The sequence below is a fragment of the Ylistrum balloti genome, unplaced genomic scaffold (assembly GCF_031769215.1).
Source record: "Ylistrum balloti isolate Yb309-2 unplaced genomic scaffold, AGI_CSIRO_Ybal_v1 Utg370182, whole genome shotgun sequence".
Lineage (NCBI taxonomy): Eukaryota > Metazoa > Mollusca > Bivalvia > Pectinida > Pectinidae > Ylistrum > Ylistrum balloti.
This window is the reverse complement of record NW_026782167.1, coordinates 256,180-268,829: the sequence shown is the minus strand read 5'-3', so window position 1 is coordinate 268,829 and position 12,650 is coordinate 256,180. Positions and strand designations below refer to the sequence as shown.

General features: G+C 35.7%; 1 protein-coding gene across 1 annotated transcript; it reads left to right on the top strand.

Moving 5' to 3' along the window:
- The first annotated feature begins 2,070 nt into the window (after positions 1-2,070).
- LOC132551165 (uncharacterized) lies at positions 2,071-10,718 on the top strand. The gene is made up of 2 exons (XM_060215274.1): positions 2,071-2,657; positions 7,426-10,718. The coding sequence occupies exon 2, from the start codon at positions 7,440-7,442 to the stop codon at positions 8,907-8,909; it is 1,470 nt and encodes a 489-aa protein (XP_060071257.1). The 5' UTR covers positions 2,071-2,657; positions 7,426-7,439; the 3' UTR covers positions 8,910-10,718.
- Positions 10,719-12,650: the final 1,932 nt, after the last annotated feature.

Sequence of the window (12,650 nt, the reverse complement as noted above, 5' to 3'; positions counted from 1 at the left end):
AATGTTTAAGGTGCGGTGTTTGGCAGTAAAGACAAATTGCAATTTTTATATTGGGAGATGTCCTCGGCAATTCGGCCTCTCTGTCCGGCCACTAGTAATGTGAAACAGTCGTATATTTTCTCCTCCCATGGATCGACCGGAGGCCACCGCTACCGTGGTGTGTCTGGCCTTCTGTTCTGGTCGTTTTGAGAAGGTTAGGAACCAAGCTAGTTATAACAAATGCTGACGACTTGTCTTATAGTACGGATGGGAAGTCGCCCTCTGGTTAACGCGGAGTCAGGTTTTTCTCTAACAGGGGAGTTTGGTTGTGTGTCGCGTAAGAGAACGGACGGGTTTTCTTTTCCCTTTTTCACTGCCATATTTTGTAGACGGTTTGACCGTTGTAATATAATTACATTTCTATTTTCATCGTATACCCAAATATACATTCAGTAAGGACGCTAGCGGGGAGCACCAAGGGAGTTTATATATGACAAACTCGAGCAGGAAGGGAGCTCAAGGGTCAGCACACATGCAGTCCTGTGTATGCTGTGTGGCTAGTGTGTGAATCTGGGTATAGGTGGAATAGTGTAGACGTAAGGAGTACGTGACAATTGTCGGTGTTTATATTCTCGTGGTGGTAAGGGTGTAAGGTATCTCGGTCTAGTAAACACATGGGCATAAGTAGTTTGGCTGTAGACGGTAACGGAACACTAGTTGGGCTGTCTGTCACGCTTTCAACAAGTAGGCGCACTGTAGGTTTTGTTGAATTGTTATTTTCTGTTCCCCTATATATCTAAATTAGCTCTTTATTCTCTTTAAGTGTTACTCTTTTCCTGTAGGCCTAGATATTTCTCAGTACAGGTTGTACGTGATCACGGAAAGTGATTGCTCAGACAAGGTCAAGGTCACGTGGACCTGGTCAGTCGACTGCTACATCGCTCCTGTGAAATAGCTATTTCTTATATTTATACAGTAGACGTTGAGATCCAATTCTTCGACATGATCTAGATAAAAGTGTAATCTGGACTTGTGTGTAAGGATCTTGAGTTTCATTCAGCGGAAAATGTATAGTTTGTGATAAACAGTTTTTGACATGGATTGAGCCCCTCGACTGACCACTACTCAGCACTAGCCTTTATACGTATAATGCATACCTGACCGAACCTTTGTGTTGGCAGACTTAGCACACTCTATTCGGAATTGTATAGTTACATATGTTATACCCTTGTATTCTGAATCATGCCAGCAAGTAGTAAACCGTCTCGTGGCCAGAGTGTGTCCAGCCAAAGGACCAGTGCTATTGGAGCAAATTTGAACCTCTCGGTGAAATCTACAGATGATCGACTTGATAAAATTTCTTTCATGCTAAATTCGGTGGTTACAGAAGATGGCTTGGACAAAAAACTTGAAAAACTTCGTCTTGATATTCAGAAGGAACATGCCGAACGTATCGAGGAGTTGGAGAACAGAGTATTAGATCTGGAGAGAGACAATGAAGATTTGAGACAGACAGTGGCGAGTGTGATAATGCGAAGGACCGACATACGGAGATTTTAGGAAGATTCAACGATCTAGAACAGCAGGGACGCAAGAATTCCATCAGGATGTTGGGACTGAACGACCCCGGGGAAAAAGAATCGGTCGAGGATTGTGTACAGGCGGTCGTAGGTTTCGCGCGTGAGAATTTAAAGGTGCAAGTTCGGGAGTCCAAAGAAGCCTTCTGGTATACTTCAGGTGAGTCAAGTTTATTTTAATTGTATTACATAGAATATGCTTATTTTTAATATCGAAACTCAGTTTAAATGGATCTGAATTATTATTTGTATTATTTTTATCTTTATCATTACTATTGATTTTTGATTTATCATAATGTATGTAAATATTTATTATTTTTGAGTTATTGTAAGATTTTATTAACGTAAACGTCAGATTTATATTGTACTTTTAATTTGATGATTTTAGATTATTTATTTCATCCATATCCCGTTTCGTCCGGAAATCCATTCCTTTCCGGAATCGGTTCTAATTTTATATGTACATGTTATATTTCCGGATTGGTTATCGCGAAGTTTTAGAAGAATGCAAATCAGTTATATTTGCGAGAATTTGACTAAATACTCATCATTATTTATAAGGGAGTATATTATTCAAAAAAATGTGTTATATGGTTTACAACCCGAGAACTAGCCGCAGGCTAGTGATCGAAATGAATGGTTAATTTCAGTATCATTCTCATACACTGTAACGTATGCCTAATATGTTAGGCGTATATCCAAAATAATTCTAGGTGTAATATTGATATCATCTAAGCGTTATGCACTTATGTATGTCCATTTAGTTTCATTTTAGGTATTGTGAAATTTATTTGTAAATTTTATTGTGTCACTTTGGGCGCAGCATTTGATGAATAAAGATTGATATTTGGAAACTCAAAGAAGCCTTCTGGTATACTTCAGGTTACAGAACCCAGCAGAAACCCTTATAACAATTGGTGTGGAATCAACGATCCTTTTAGAAACCTCAACAGATGTCAACACCTATCAACGACATCTGATCAAGATTGCAAAGCGAGTATTGGCTTCGAAGTAGAGATCAGCCAACTTTCTCCAGAAATTCAACGTCTGAGCAGCCCACATTGGAGCATGATCAACTAATTGATAGACATTCAAAGCAAGGTATGGCTTCAATTGGACATAGTGTGTCCATAGGGAAATTTTCAGGTGCAAAGGATGAAGATCCTGTTGCTTTCATCACTAGGTACAAAAATTATTTGACTTTGGTGCAGGCAAAAGATGAGCAAAAGGCCCCATTATTTGCACTCAGCTTAACCAACAACTCTAGTGCTTATCAGTGGTTTGATGGACTTGATGACACAATCAAGACAGATGTTACGAAACTAGAAAAAGCATTTTTAGAACGATTCTCCACACAACAATATTTCAGATGGTCGAGTGTAAGAGAGGTAAACCAAATGTGTCAGGGTTATATGCAACCAGTACTAGACTACATTCAAAATGTGAGGTACAAAGGCAAAATTGCCAAAATGTCTGAAACACAAATTTTTGCCATTTTAGGGGGGTTGAGGCCAGAGATCCGTTCCTCAGTTATTCAAAAAGAACCGGTAGATTTAGACCAGCTAATTAAGGTCGCAGAGTTAGCTGAGGTAGCTATTATAGGTGCAGGAAATACCCCTACAAAAACAGAACCACAAAGTGATATCGCATCACTAGTACTAGATAAAATAGACGCGTTGGCAACAGATATGAGAACAATTAGGGCAGAAGTAAATGTCATTAAGTCTAGCAAGACTGCATTCTCACATCCTCACAAACAGAACAATAGGTTGAACAACAAAAACAACACACATGCGCATAGGTCAGATAACCATACAAACACTTCAACATGTGGTAGGTGTGGCTCTAGGTATCACACCCAGGATAGAGAATGTCCTGCATTTGTCAAAAAGATGAAGTGTCACAAGTGTGGCAAGATTGGTCACTTTAAGGGTCTTTGTAAACAGAAAGATAGGTCTGACCAATAGGATTTTTCGCCTAGTAAGGTTAAAGGGGTTCCCTTGCCCAGGCCTAAAACATTAAGTCCTTGTTTTTCTACAGAGCGTAGGGATAACTTTGTAGATATAACTTTTTCTAAATCAAATATTGTTACTAGTGCGCTAGTTGACACAGGGGCTAGTGTAAGTTGTCTAACAAAATCCCTCTTTCATAAGATAAATCCTAAGGGAAACCTAGAACCTTCAGATATTGAACATGTATATGGTGTAGGTGGCAATATACATAAAATTGAAGGATGTGCTACATTATCTTTTAGTTTGGGTAAAAAAGAAGTTAAGCAGAAGTTTTATGTGTTTTCAAGATTACACCAACAAGTCATATTAGGGATGGACTTTTTAGGGAAGTACAAAGGAACTGTGAGTGTGGGAGACAAAAAGATGTCTATATTTGTAGGGTCAGCTTTAGTAGAGTGTAAGACCCATTCTATATTTAATGTCAGGGTAGCTAGAGTAAATACTACCATTACTGTCCAGCCACAGGAGCAGGTACTAATCCCAGTAAAGTTGTCCAGAATCCCAGAAGATACAGTTGCAATACTTGAACCAGTAGTAGACTTGTATAAGAATACTAAACTAGTTGGTGGTAAAGTAATAGTTACTTGTAGGAAGGGAAAATCTGTTTGTATGCTTCTAAACCCAAATAACATACCTGTATGTATTCAAGCTGGCACAATCATTGGTAAGTTATTACCCATAGATACAAGCTCAATCTCAGAGTTACAGGAGCCAAAACCATCTAAGCAAGATGCAGGTAAGATTGAACCTTCAGTGTGTAGCATAAGTTCAGAAGACAGTGCTAAATTGCTAGCTACAGCTCAATCATTAGGTATTCTCTTAGATGCTGCTGACCTCACTCAGGATCAGAAAGTTCAGTTGTTACATTTTATAGGAAAGAATAGGGATGTATTTGCAGTGAGTATAGAGGAACTAGGGTGTACAGATGTACATTATCATAGAATAGAGACAGGCGATGCTCCACCACATAGACAAAGAATGTCTAGCATTAGTAGAAGCAGTACAAGTATATCACCCATATCTTGCAAATAGACATTTTAATGTTTACACAGGCAATTTAGCTCTCAAGTATCTAAAAAACATAAAGGACAAGCAAGGAAGACTAGGTAGGTGGGCATTGAAAATACAGGGCTATGACTTTACTATTCACCACAAGCCAGATGTTAAGAACCAAAATGCAGATGCCTTATCTCGACGCACTTATAATCAGCTAGGTAAAGAGGTAAGTACAATTACCAAACATGCAGACCCAGCTATTCTGAATCCAATTGCAGAATCTTTAGTTCAACACACTGTTGACACTGATATCTCAGGTGAGTGGGTCCAAGTACACTTTAAGGATGCTGACAGGTTACAATCAGTACCCACACAGTGTTAGAGGTAAGTGCACCTGAACCAGATGAGGACTTAGCCTTAGACTTGGAGGACATACAACCCAAGGGTCCTCTTGACATCAACAATGTTAAAACACAAGAGCTTATCAAACAACAGAGAAGTGATGACAGTTTTAAAGCTATTGTAGATTTTAAGCTATCAGAAATATTACCTGAGGATAAAAACAAAGCAAGATGTATAGTAGCTCAGTCTCATTCCTTTGAGATTGATCACCAGGGTGTGCTGTATCATATCTGGAACCAAAGGACTACAGGTGTCAAGGGTCGAATCAGGTTTGTTAAACGGCTAGCTGTACCAACAGCTTACAGACAGAACATTATACAAGCCTTTCATGACAGTCATGCTGGAGGAGTACACATGGGTATTAATCGTACTCATGGTGCACTCAAACTCAGGTACTATTGGCCCTCTATGTTTGTAGATGTGGAGACATATGTTAAGTCTTGTATAATCTGTCAAACATGCAAACGAGTCTACAACAAAGGTAAGGTACCACTAACACCATTACCAGTTGCAGGAAAATTTGAGAGATGGCACATGGACATATTACGTCCACTGCCTGCCAGTAAAGAAAAGTATGTCTATATTTTTTGTTAGTAGTAGACAGTTTTTCGCAATGGTGTGAGACTCATCCTTTACGTAGTCAAGAGTCATCAGAAGTTGCCAGGGTGTTATATAAGGAAATCTTTACAAGGTATGGTTGTCCCACAACACTTGTTTGAGACCGAGGCAAAAACTTCATGGGTAAGTTGATCTCAGCGTTATGTGAGTTGTTCAATGTAGGTCGGTCACACACTAGTTCTTACCATCCTCAAACAAATTCTGTTGTTGAAAGAACAAACAGTACTTTGGCAGCAAATTTAAGGACATGTTGTGAAGGAGACCAGACTAGTTGGCCAGACAAGTTGCCAGGGATTATGATGGCCTATAGAATGACTCCCAGTACAGAAGCCTCAGAATTCTCCCCATCTTATATTGCATTTGGTATGGAGATGAGAATGGTTGTAGATACTGAGCTTATACCCAAGGACTCTGTTGGAAGGATCCAGAAACAGGTATTACATGAGATCATAGAAAACACCAAGTTAGCTGAAAAGATAGCAAAAGAGAATATAGAACTCAGGAAAGTTAAGCTGAAACATGACCATGATAAAAAGGCAAAAGAGCCAGATTTTCAGGTGGGTGATAAAGTTCTGTTATCTGATCCTCATTTAAAGAAAGGTGAGTCTTCAAAGCTCCATAAAAAGTATAAAGGACCTTACACTATTGTAAGATTGGGACCAAATTATACTTACAAACTCAGGAACAATGAAACAGGTAAGTTGGTAGAATCTCTTGTCAATGCTACAAGACTTAAACATTTTCTTGAGGTAGATCACAGGTTCAGGACTCAACAAGAGGAAAATCCACCTGTGGTTCCTTTAGATCCGCCTGTGGTGCCTTTAGATCCACCCATAGACCCCTCTCAATCACAAGACACTCCGCCTGATCCTTCTCAATCTGATAGATCTCAAGAAGAATATCCTATAGAGAAGATTCTAGGTAGTAGAGTTAGAGCAGGTGTGCAGCAATTTCGAGTAAAATGGTTAGGATATCCTGGTACAGAATGGATACCTAGTACAAATCTTAAACAAAAAGATGTAGATGAGTATAATAAAACACACACTAAAACAGGACGTAAAAGAAAAAGGACTTACTTTAGACGATAGAGGTATTAATTGACACAGCTTCAAACAAAGTTTAGATTTAATACAGGATCATAATTCACTCATTCACAGCTTATTTGCACAAAATATGGGTAGTTGTATAGGTAGTCTACATATCTCTGATAGGCTTAAATTTACTGCATGTAGGAAACATGTAGGATATAAGAGTAACTACTTTATTAAACATTTTATTATATTGAACATCTTGTTCAAGTAATATAGTTCACTTGCTGTTCAGATAATCAGTAAGTTCTTCCTATAGTGAGTACTCATTATCATGTTTTAGACCTTTATAAGGTGAACATATAAATAAGTGGTTGTGTCATCAGCACACTGCCTGTATAATTGGTTTAAGATATAACCAGTATAATTAAAGTAGTTAAGTGTAGCTCCAGAGAGGTTTCCTGAAATGTTGGCATGGTTATTAACAAATATCTGTTAATTTTTCACAGAAATCCCTTGTGAAAGTCATTAATAGAAAAGTTTTGGAAATATTTTTGATATTACCTATAATTTTTAGGCAATTTTATTTTTCTTGCCCGATGTTCCTATGGTTGTTAGTAGAGATCCCAATTGATTTTCTCATATGAGTTGTTTTATAGTGCTAGGGTGAATTGCAATAGCCCATGATTTTTACTATCAATTATATGAATACAGGTAGAATCGCGCGATATATAAATAAAAAAAAAAAATTTAAATTACATATATGGAAACATCACTAGCTATAGTCTAAAAACCTTTTCCATCTCTTTGTAGGTACACCAATCAAGATGTTTCCTCTAATTCTATTGGTACTTTCAATCGCCATGGCAAATGGGAATGTGGAAGAAAAGCCAAACATGAATGATAAAATTAAAGAACTTTTCAATTATGGTGTTACGTTTGAGGACAAGGGCACCTTGTATCCATCAGGAAATCACTGGAAACATTTCTTCGAAATCGAGTTACAGAAATTTCCATTTGTGTCTGAGAGACCTTCCCCATGTTCCAACTGTCCATGGTACAGTGAAGCAATGGAAGAAATTCTAGCTTTACACCGACAGACAGCAGTAGATGTAGGAACAATTTTGGGAGAAATCAAAACTCTTTTACCCCATCACTCTTTAGTAAGGATTCCAATGGCTAGGAAAAGAAGGTCATTTTTACCTTTTATCGGCTCATTAGCTAAAACATTGTTCGGAACAGCCACTAGTTCGGATTTAACTAGTCTTTCTAGGAATGTAGCGTTACTTAGGGCAAATCAACAGAAAATGGCTAAAGCTACATCTCATCAGATTGATATTTTCACTGCTGCAATCAGGAATTTTGACTATAGAATTGATAATGTTTTTCGAGGAATAACAGATAATCATGAGGCTATTCAACAGTTAGGTGAGAATTTTAATAATTCAATAATAACTAGTCAGGTAGCTCAAGCTAGGCTATTAGCAGCAATGACCAAACAGACTCGACTAGCATTAACAATACAAACTAGGTTTGAAGAATTATTAATGGGTGTATTAGCAACAATGCAAGGAAAATTATCTCCCTTGATTATACCACTTCACACCTTAACTAATGTTTTGTCCCACATGCAAAGTATTGTTCAACCACATGGATTTTATTTAACACACTCACACCCATCATTCTACTACAAACATGCAAAGTTCACTATTTTTCGTCGGTTTTCAAACATTCTAATTTCAGTACAATTTCCAATTACAACTGTTACATTGCAACTTTTCAAACTGAATACATTTCCGATTCCCCTTAATAAAACAACAAAACATGGTACACAACTACATACCTCGAAAGATCATCTATTGTTATCTCAAGATGGAAATCTGTTCAGTGAGGTATCTTCTAAAGATTTACAATCTTGTTCACAAAGTAATCATATTTGGCACTGCGACCAACATTACATTTTAAGAAATGATACACGCAGGTCACGCTTATTTAGTCTTTTTCATGGAAAGAAGTCAGATATTAATGATAATTGTATTTTTCATTTTGTTCAAGATATTATTCAACCATCTATCATCCAGCTTAATCACAGTCATTTAGTTTTGATTAATGTCTCGGATATTACTCTGACTTGTAAGAATAGTAAAACAGCTGAAAAAGGTTGTTCCTTTTGTATTATTGCTATTCCATGCAGATGTTCTCTTTCAAGTTCATCTATGTATATAGATCCATATTGGAATAGATGTAACAGCAACAAACTGCAAATGTTATTTCTAAAGTTCATGGAGATAACCTAATACTTCTTCAGCAATTTTTCAATTCCGCTTTGAAAGATATAAAACCAAATTCAACTTTTTCTCAAACATTAGCCATCCAATTACCACATTTCAAACTTTTTACACACAATTTTACAAACATAATTGAATCTGAGCAAAAAGCAAAACTGGATTTAAAGAAGGTGGCCATAGCGGCTAAGGAAAATAAAGTAATTTTTCAAAGATTATCAGAATCAATATTAGATTACCAAACTAATTTATCTCAGGGTGTAGATTTTACTTCAATCTTATCTTATATCTCAGCAGCATTAGCTTTTGTTAGCTTACTAGCTTTTGTATTTTTATTCTTGAAGTATAGAGCTTTAGTGACAACAGTAGCACTGCTTTCAAAAGCTAACAATGTACACAGCTCCATAATTCCACCAGTTTTTCATTACACTACAGCACCTACAATTACCACAACTACAACTTCATTAGACTTAACACCACATGTCTACTCAGCTTCAGGAGTACTTGGTACTTTATCAGTCATTGTTATGTTCATGTTTATCTTGTACAAGTTCTTCAAGAAAGATAAGTTTAAACTGGTTCTTGAACTCACAAACAACCAGGACACAGTTTTAATACCAGTGGTTAGTCTACCATATGCTCATGATAGTTTAACCTTCATGACTTCTTCTGCATTATCAGATTTCAAGGTCACATTTGGTGTCAGATCATATTTGGATATTGATTGGGCAAATTTCTCAATAGAAGATAGGAGCTTTGGTCGGAAATTCAGTATTCCTCCAAAAATATATTTAAATCCTCTGTTAGCATACAAAACAAATCGAATAATTAACACAACTTTTACTGCTTTATTATATAAGCAGCTAGGTAGAGTTATGTACCCTGTTAATATTGCATCTACAACTAAAACAGCTGCAGAGGTCAATACCAAACTCTATCCAGATATAGCTTCAGGGTGAATTTTTTTCACTTATTTCTACGTCCTGGCATAATCCCAATATACCTAGAAATGCATCAGCACACATGTATATATGAGTTGTACATATTTTCAACATTTTTTCATTCTTTAAGTATTTTTTATAATGATCTAATCCATTATTAATGATGGAACTATATAGCTACTTCAACATTAGAAGGTAATCTGCACTGGTATGCTTAAAACTTAGGTTAGTAAATTATTATACTTCCTCTATTTGGCCATCATACATCTATGGACAATAATTGGAGAATCAGAAGTGACTTATGCTTTTCATGTCAGAATTTGAATAGCACAAAATGTGAATGCCAATGGACATAGTACATTCAACATATATTCTCTGGATTGTGAATTCAACATATATTCTCTGGATTATGAATTCAACATATATTCTCTGGATTGTGAATTCAACATATATTCTCTGGATTGTGAATTCAACATATATTCTCTGGATTGTGAATTACACATTTATTCTCTAGTTTGTGCATTCAATGTCAATTCTCTGGATTTATAGTATGTACCTTGATGGACCCTTGCCTACCAGTATAGTGATGCTATGAAATATAGCAAAGAAAGAAAAAAAAAGGATTAATTCTACAATGGACACCAGACCATATCACAAGAATTAACTGATTGTGACTTTGTATAATTTTGTTTTATTTCCATGTAGTATGCTTTGTTTGACTTGTTTATTATATATTTCATATAGATACAATTCTACTTGTCATATTTTTGTAATATATATATATGTATGTACAAAACACATTTTTTTTTTTATAAAAAAAAAAAATAATTGTATCTGAATTCCGGAGGAATTCCTTTTTCTAAGTAGGGAGGAAATCTATCACGCCTTTTATCAAAGTTTTTTTGAATAAATTAAGTAAATTAATTTATCCAAATAAAAACTTTATATATTTTTATTTAAAGTAAAACTTTAATTTAGAAATAGAATTTTAAACTGTTCCATGTTACAAAATACTGTATTGTAAAAGAATGCGGAAAATACTTTAATTGTATAATTGTTAGGCTAGAATTAGTGGCTAGTTTATTTGTCAAGTTCTATTACAAAAGATGTCAGGTAAAGCTCAATTTAGATGTCTTGGCAGAGATTTTGTTCTATACAAAATTCTAAGATGTTGTTACAGCAATTCACTTATAGCTATTCGGAACAGTATTCATTTCTACAATCAAAGAAATTGTCAAACCAGTTTATATGGTTACTTGTTGACACCACCGTGTGTTACAATAGGCGTTAATTGAGCTAGGTATTATTGTAGACTTTACGCTTACGTTGGATTTACGTAGAGCAAATTATGACATGTATAGGACGCTTGTCATGCGCAGTTAGACTTAACGCTAATACCGGAGAAAAATATAACTTCTGATTGGATAGGTAATCAAGAATCGAAATTTGATTGGCTAATCTAACTTCTCACCATTTTGGGGTATACTAGTGTTTCCAAAGTTGAGCTGTATCACTTTGGGCGCAGCATTTGATGAATAAAGATTGATTTTTGGAAACTCAAAGAAGCCTTCTGGTATACTTCAGGTGAGTCAAGTTTATTTTAATTGTATTACATAGAATATGCTTATTTTTAATATCGAGACTCAGTTTAAATGGATCTGAATTATTATTTGTATTATTTTTATCTTTATCATTACTATTGATTTTTGATTTATCATAATGTATGTAAATATTTATTATTTTTGAGTTATTGTAAGATTTTATTAACGTAAACGTCAGATTTATATTGTACTTTTAATTTGATGATTTTAGATTATTTATTTCATTCATATCCCGTTTCGTCCGGAAATCCATTCCTTTCCGGAATCGGTTCTAGGGAGTATATTATTAAAAAAAATGTGTTATATGGTTTACAACCCGAGAACTAGCCGCAGGCTGGTGATCGAAATGAATGGTTAATTTCAGTATCATGCTCATACACTGTAACGTGTGCCTAATATGTTAGGCGTATATCCAAAATAATTCTAGGTGTAATATTGATATCATCTAAGCGTTATGCACTTATGTATGTCCATTTAGTTTCATTTTAGGTATTGTGAAATTTATTTGTAAATTTTATTGTGTCACTTTGGGCGCAGCATTTGATGAATAAAGATTGATATTTGGAAACTCAAAGAAGCCTTCTGGTATACTTCAGGTTACAGAACCCAGCAGAAACCCTTATAAAATATGTACAAACATACAAAATACAGTCGTTACTTTCCTCTGAAACATACAAAACGCAGTCGCTACTTTACTCTGAATCTATGTACAAACTGTACATACAAACATAGTAGCTACTTAACTCTGAATCTATGTACAAACATACAAAACGCTGTCGCTACTATACTCTGAATCTATGTACAAACATACAAAACGCTGTCGCTACTATACTCTAAATCTATGTACAAACATACAAAATACAGTCGTTACTTTCCTCTGAAACATACAAAACGCAGTCGCTACTTTACTCTGAATCTATGTACAAACTGTACATAAAAACGCAGTCGCTACTATACTCTGAATCTATGTACAAACATACAAAACGCTGTCGCTACTATACTCTGAATCTATGTACAAACATACAAAATACAGTCGTTACTTTCCTCTGAAACATACAAAACGCAGTCGCTACTTTACTCTGAATCTATGTACAAACTGTACATAAAAACGCAGTCGCTACTATACTCTGAATCTATGTACAAACATACAAAATACAGTCGTTACTTTCCTCTGAAACATACAAAACGCAGTCGCTACTTTACTCTGAATC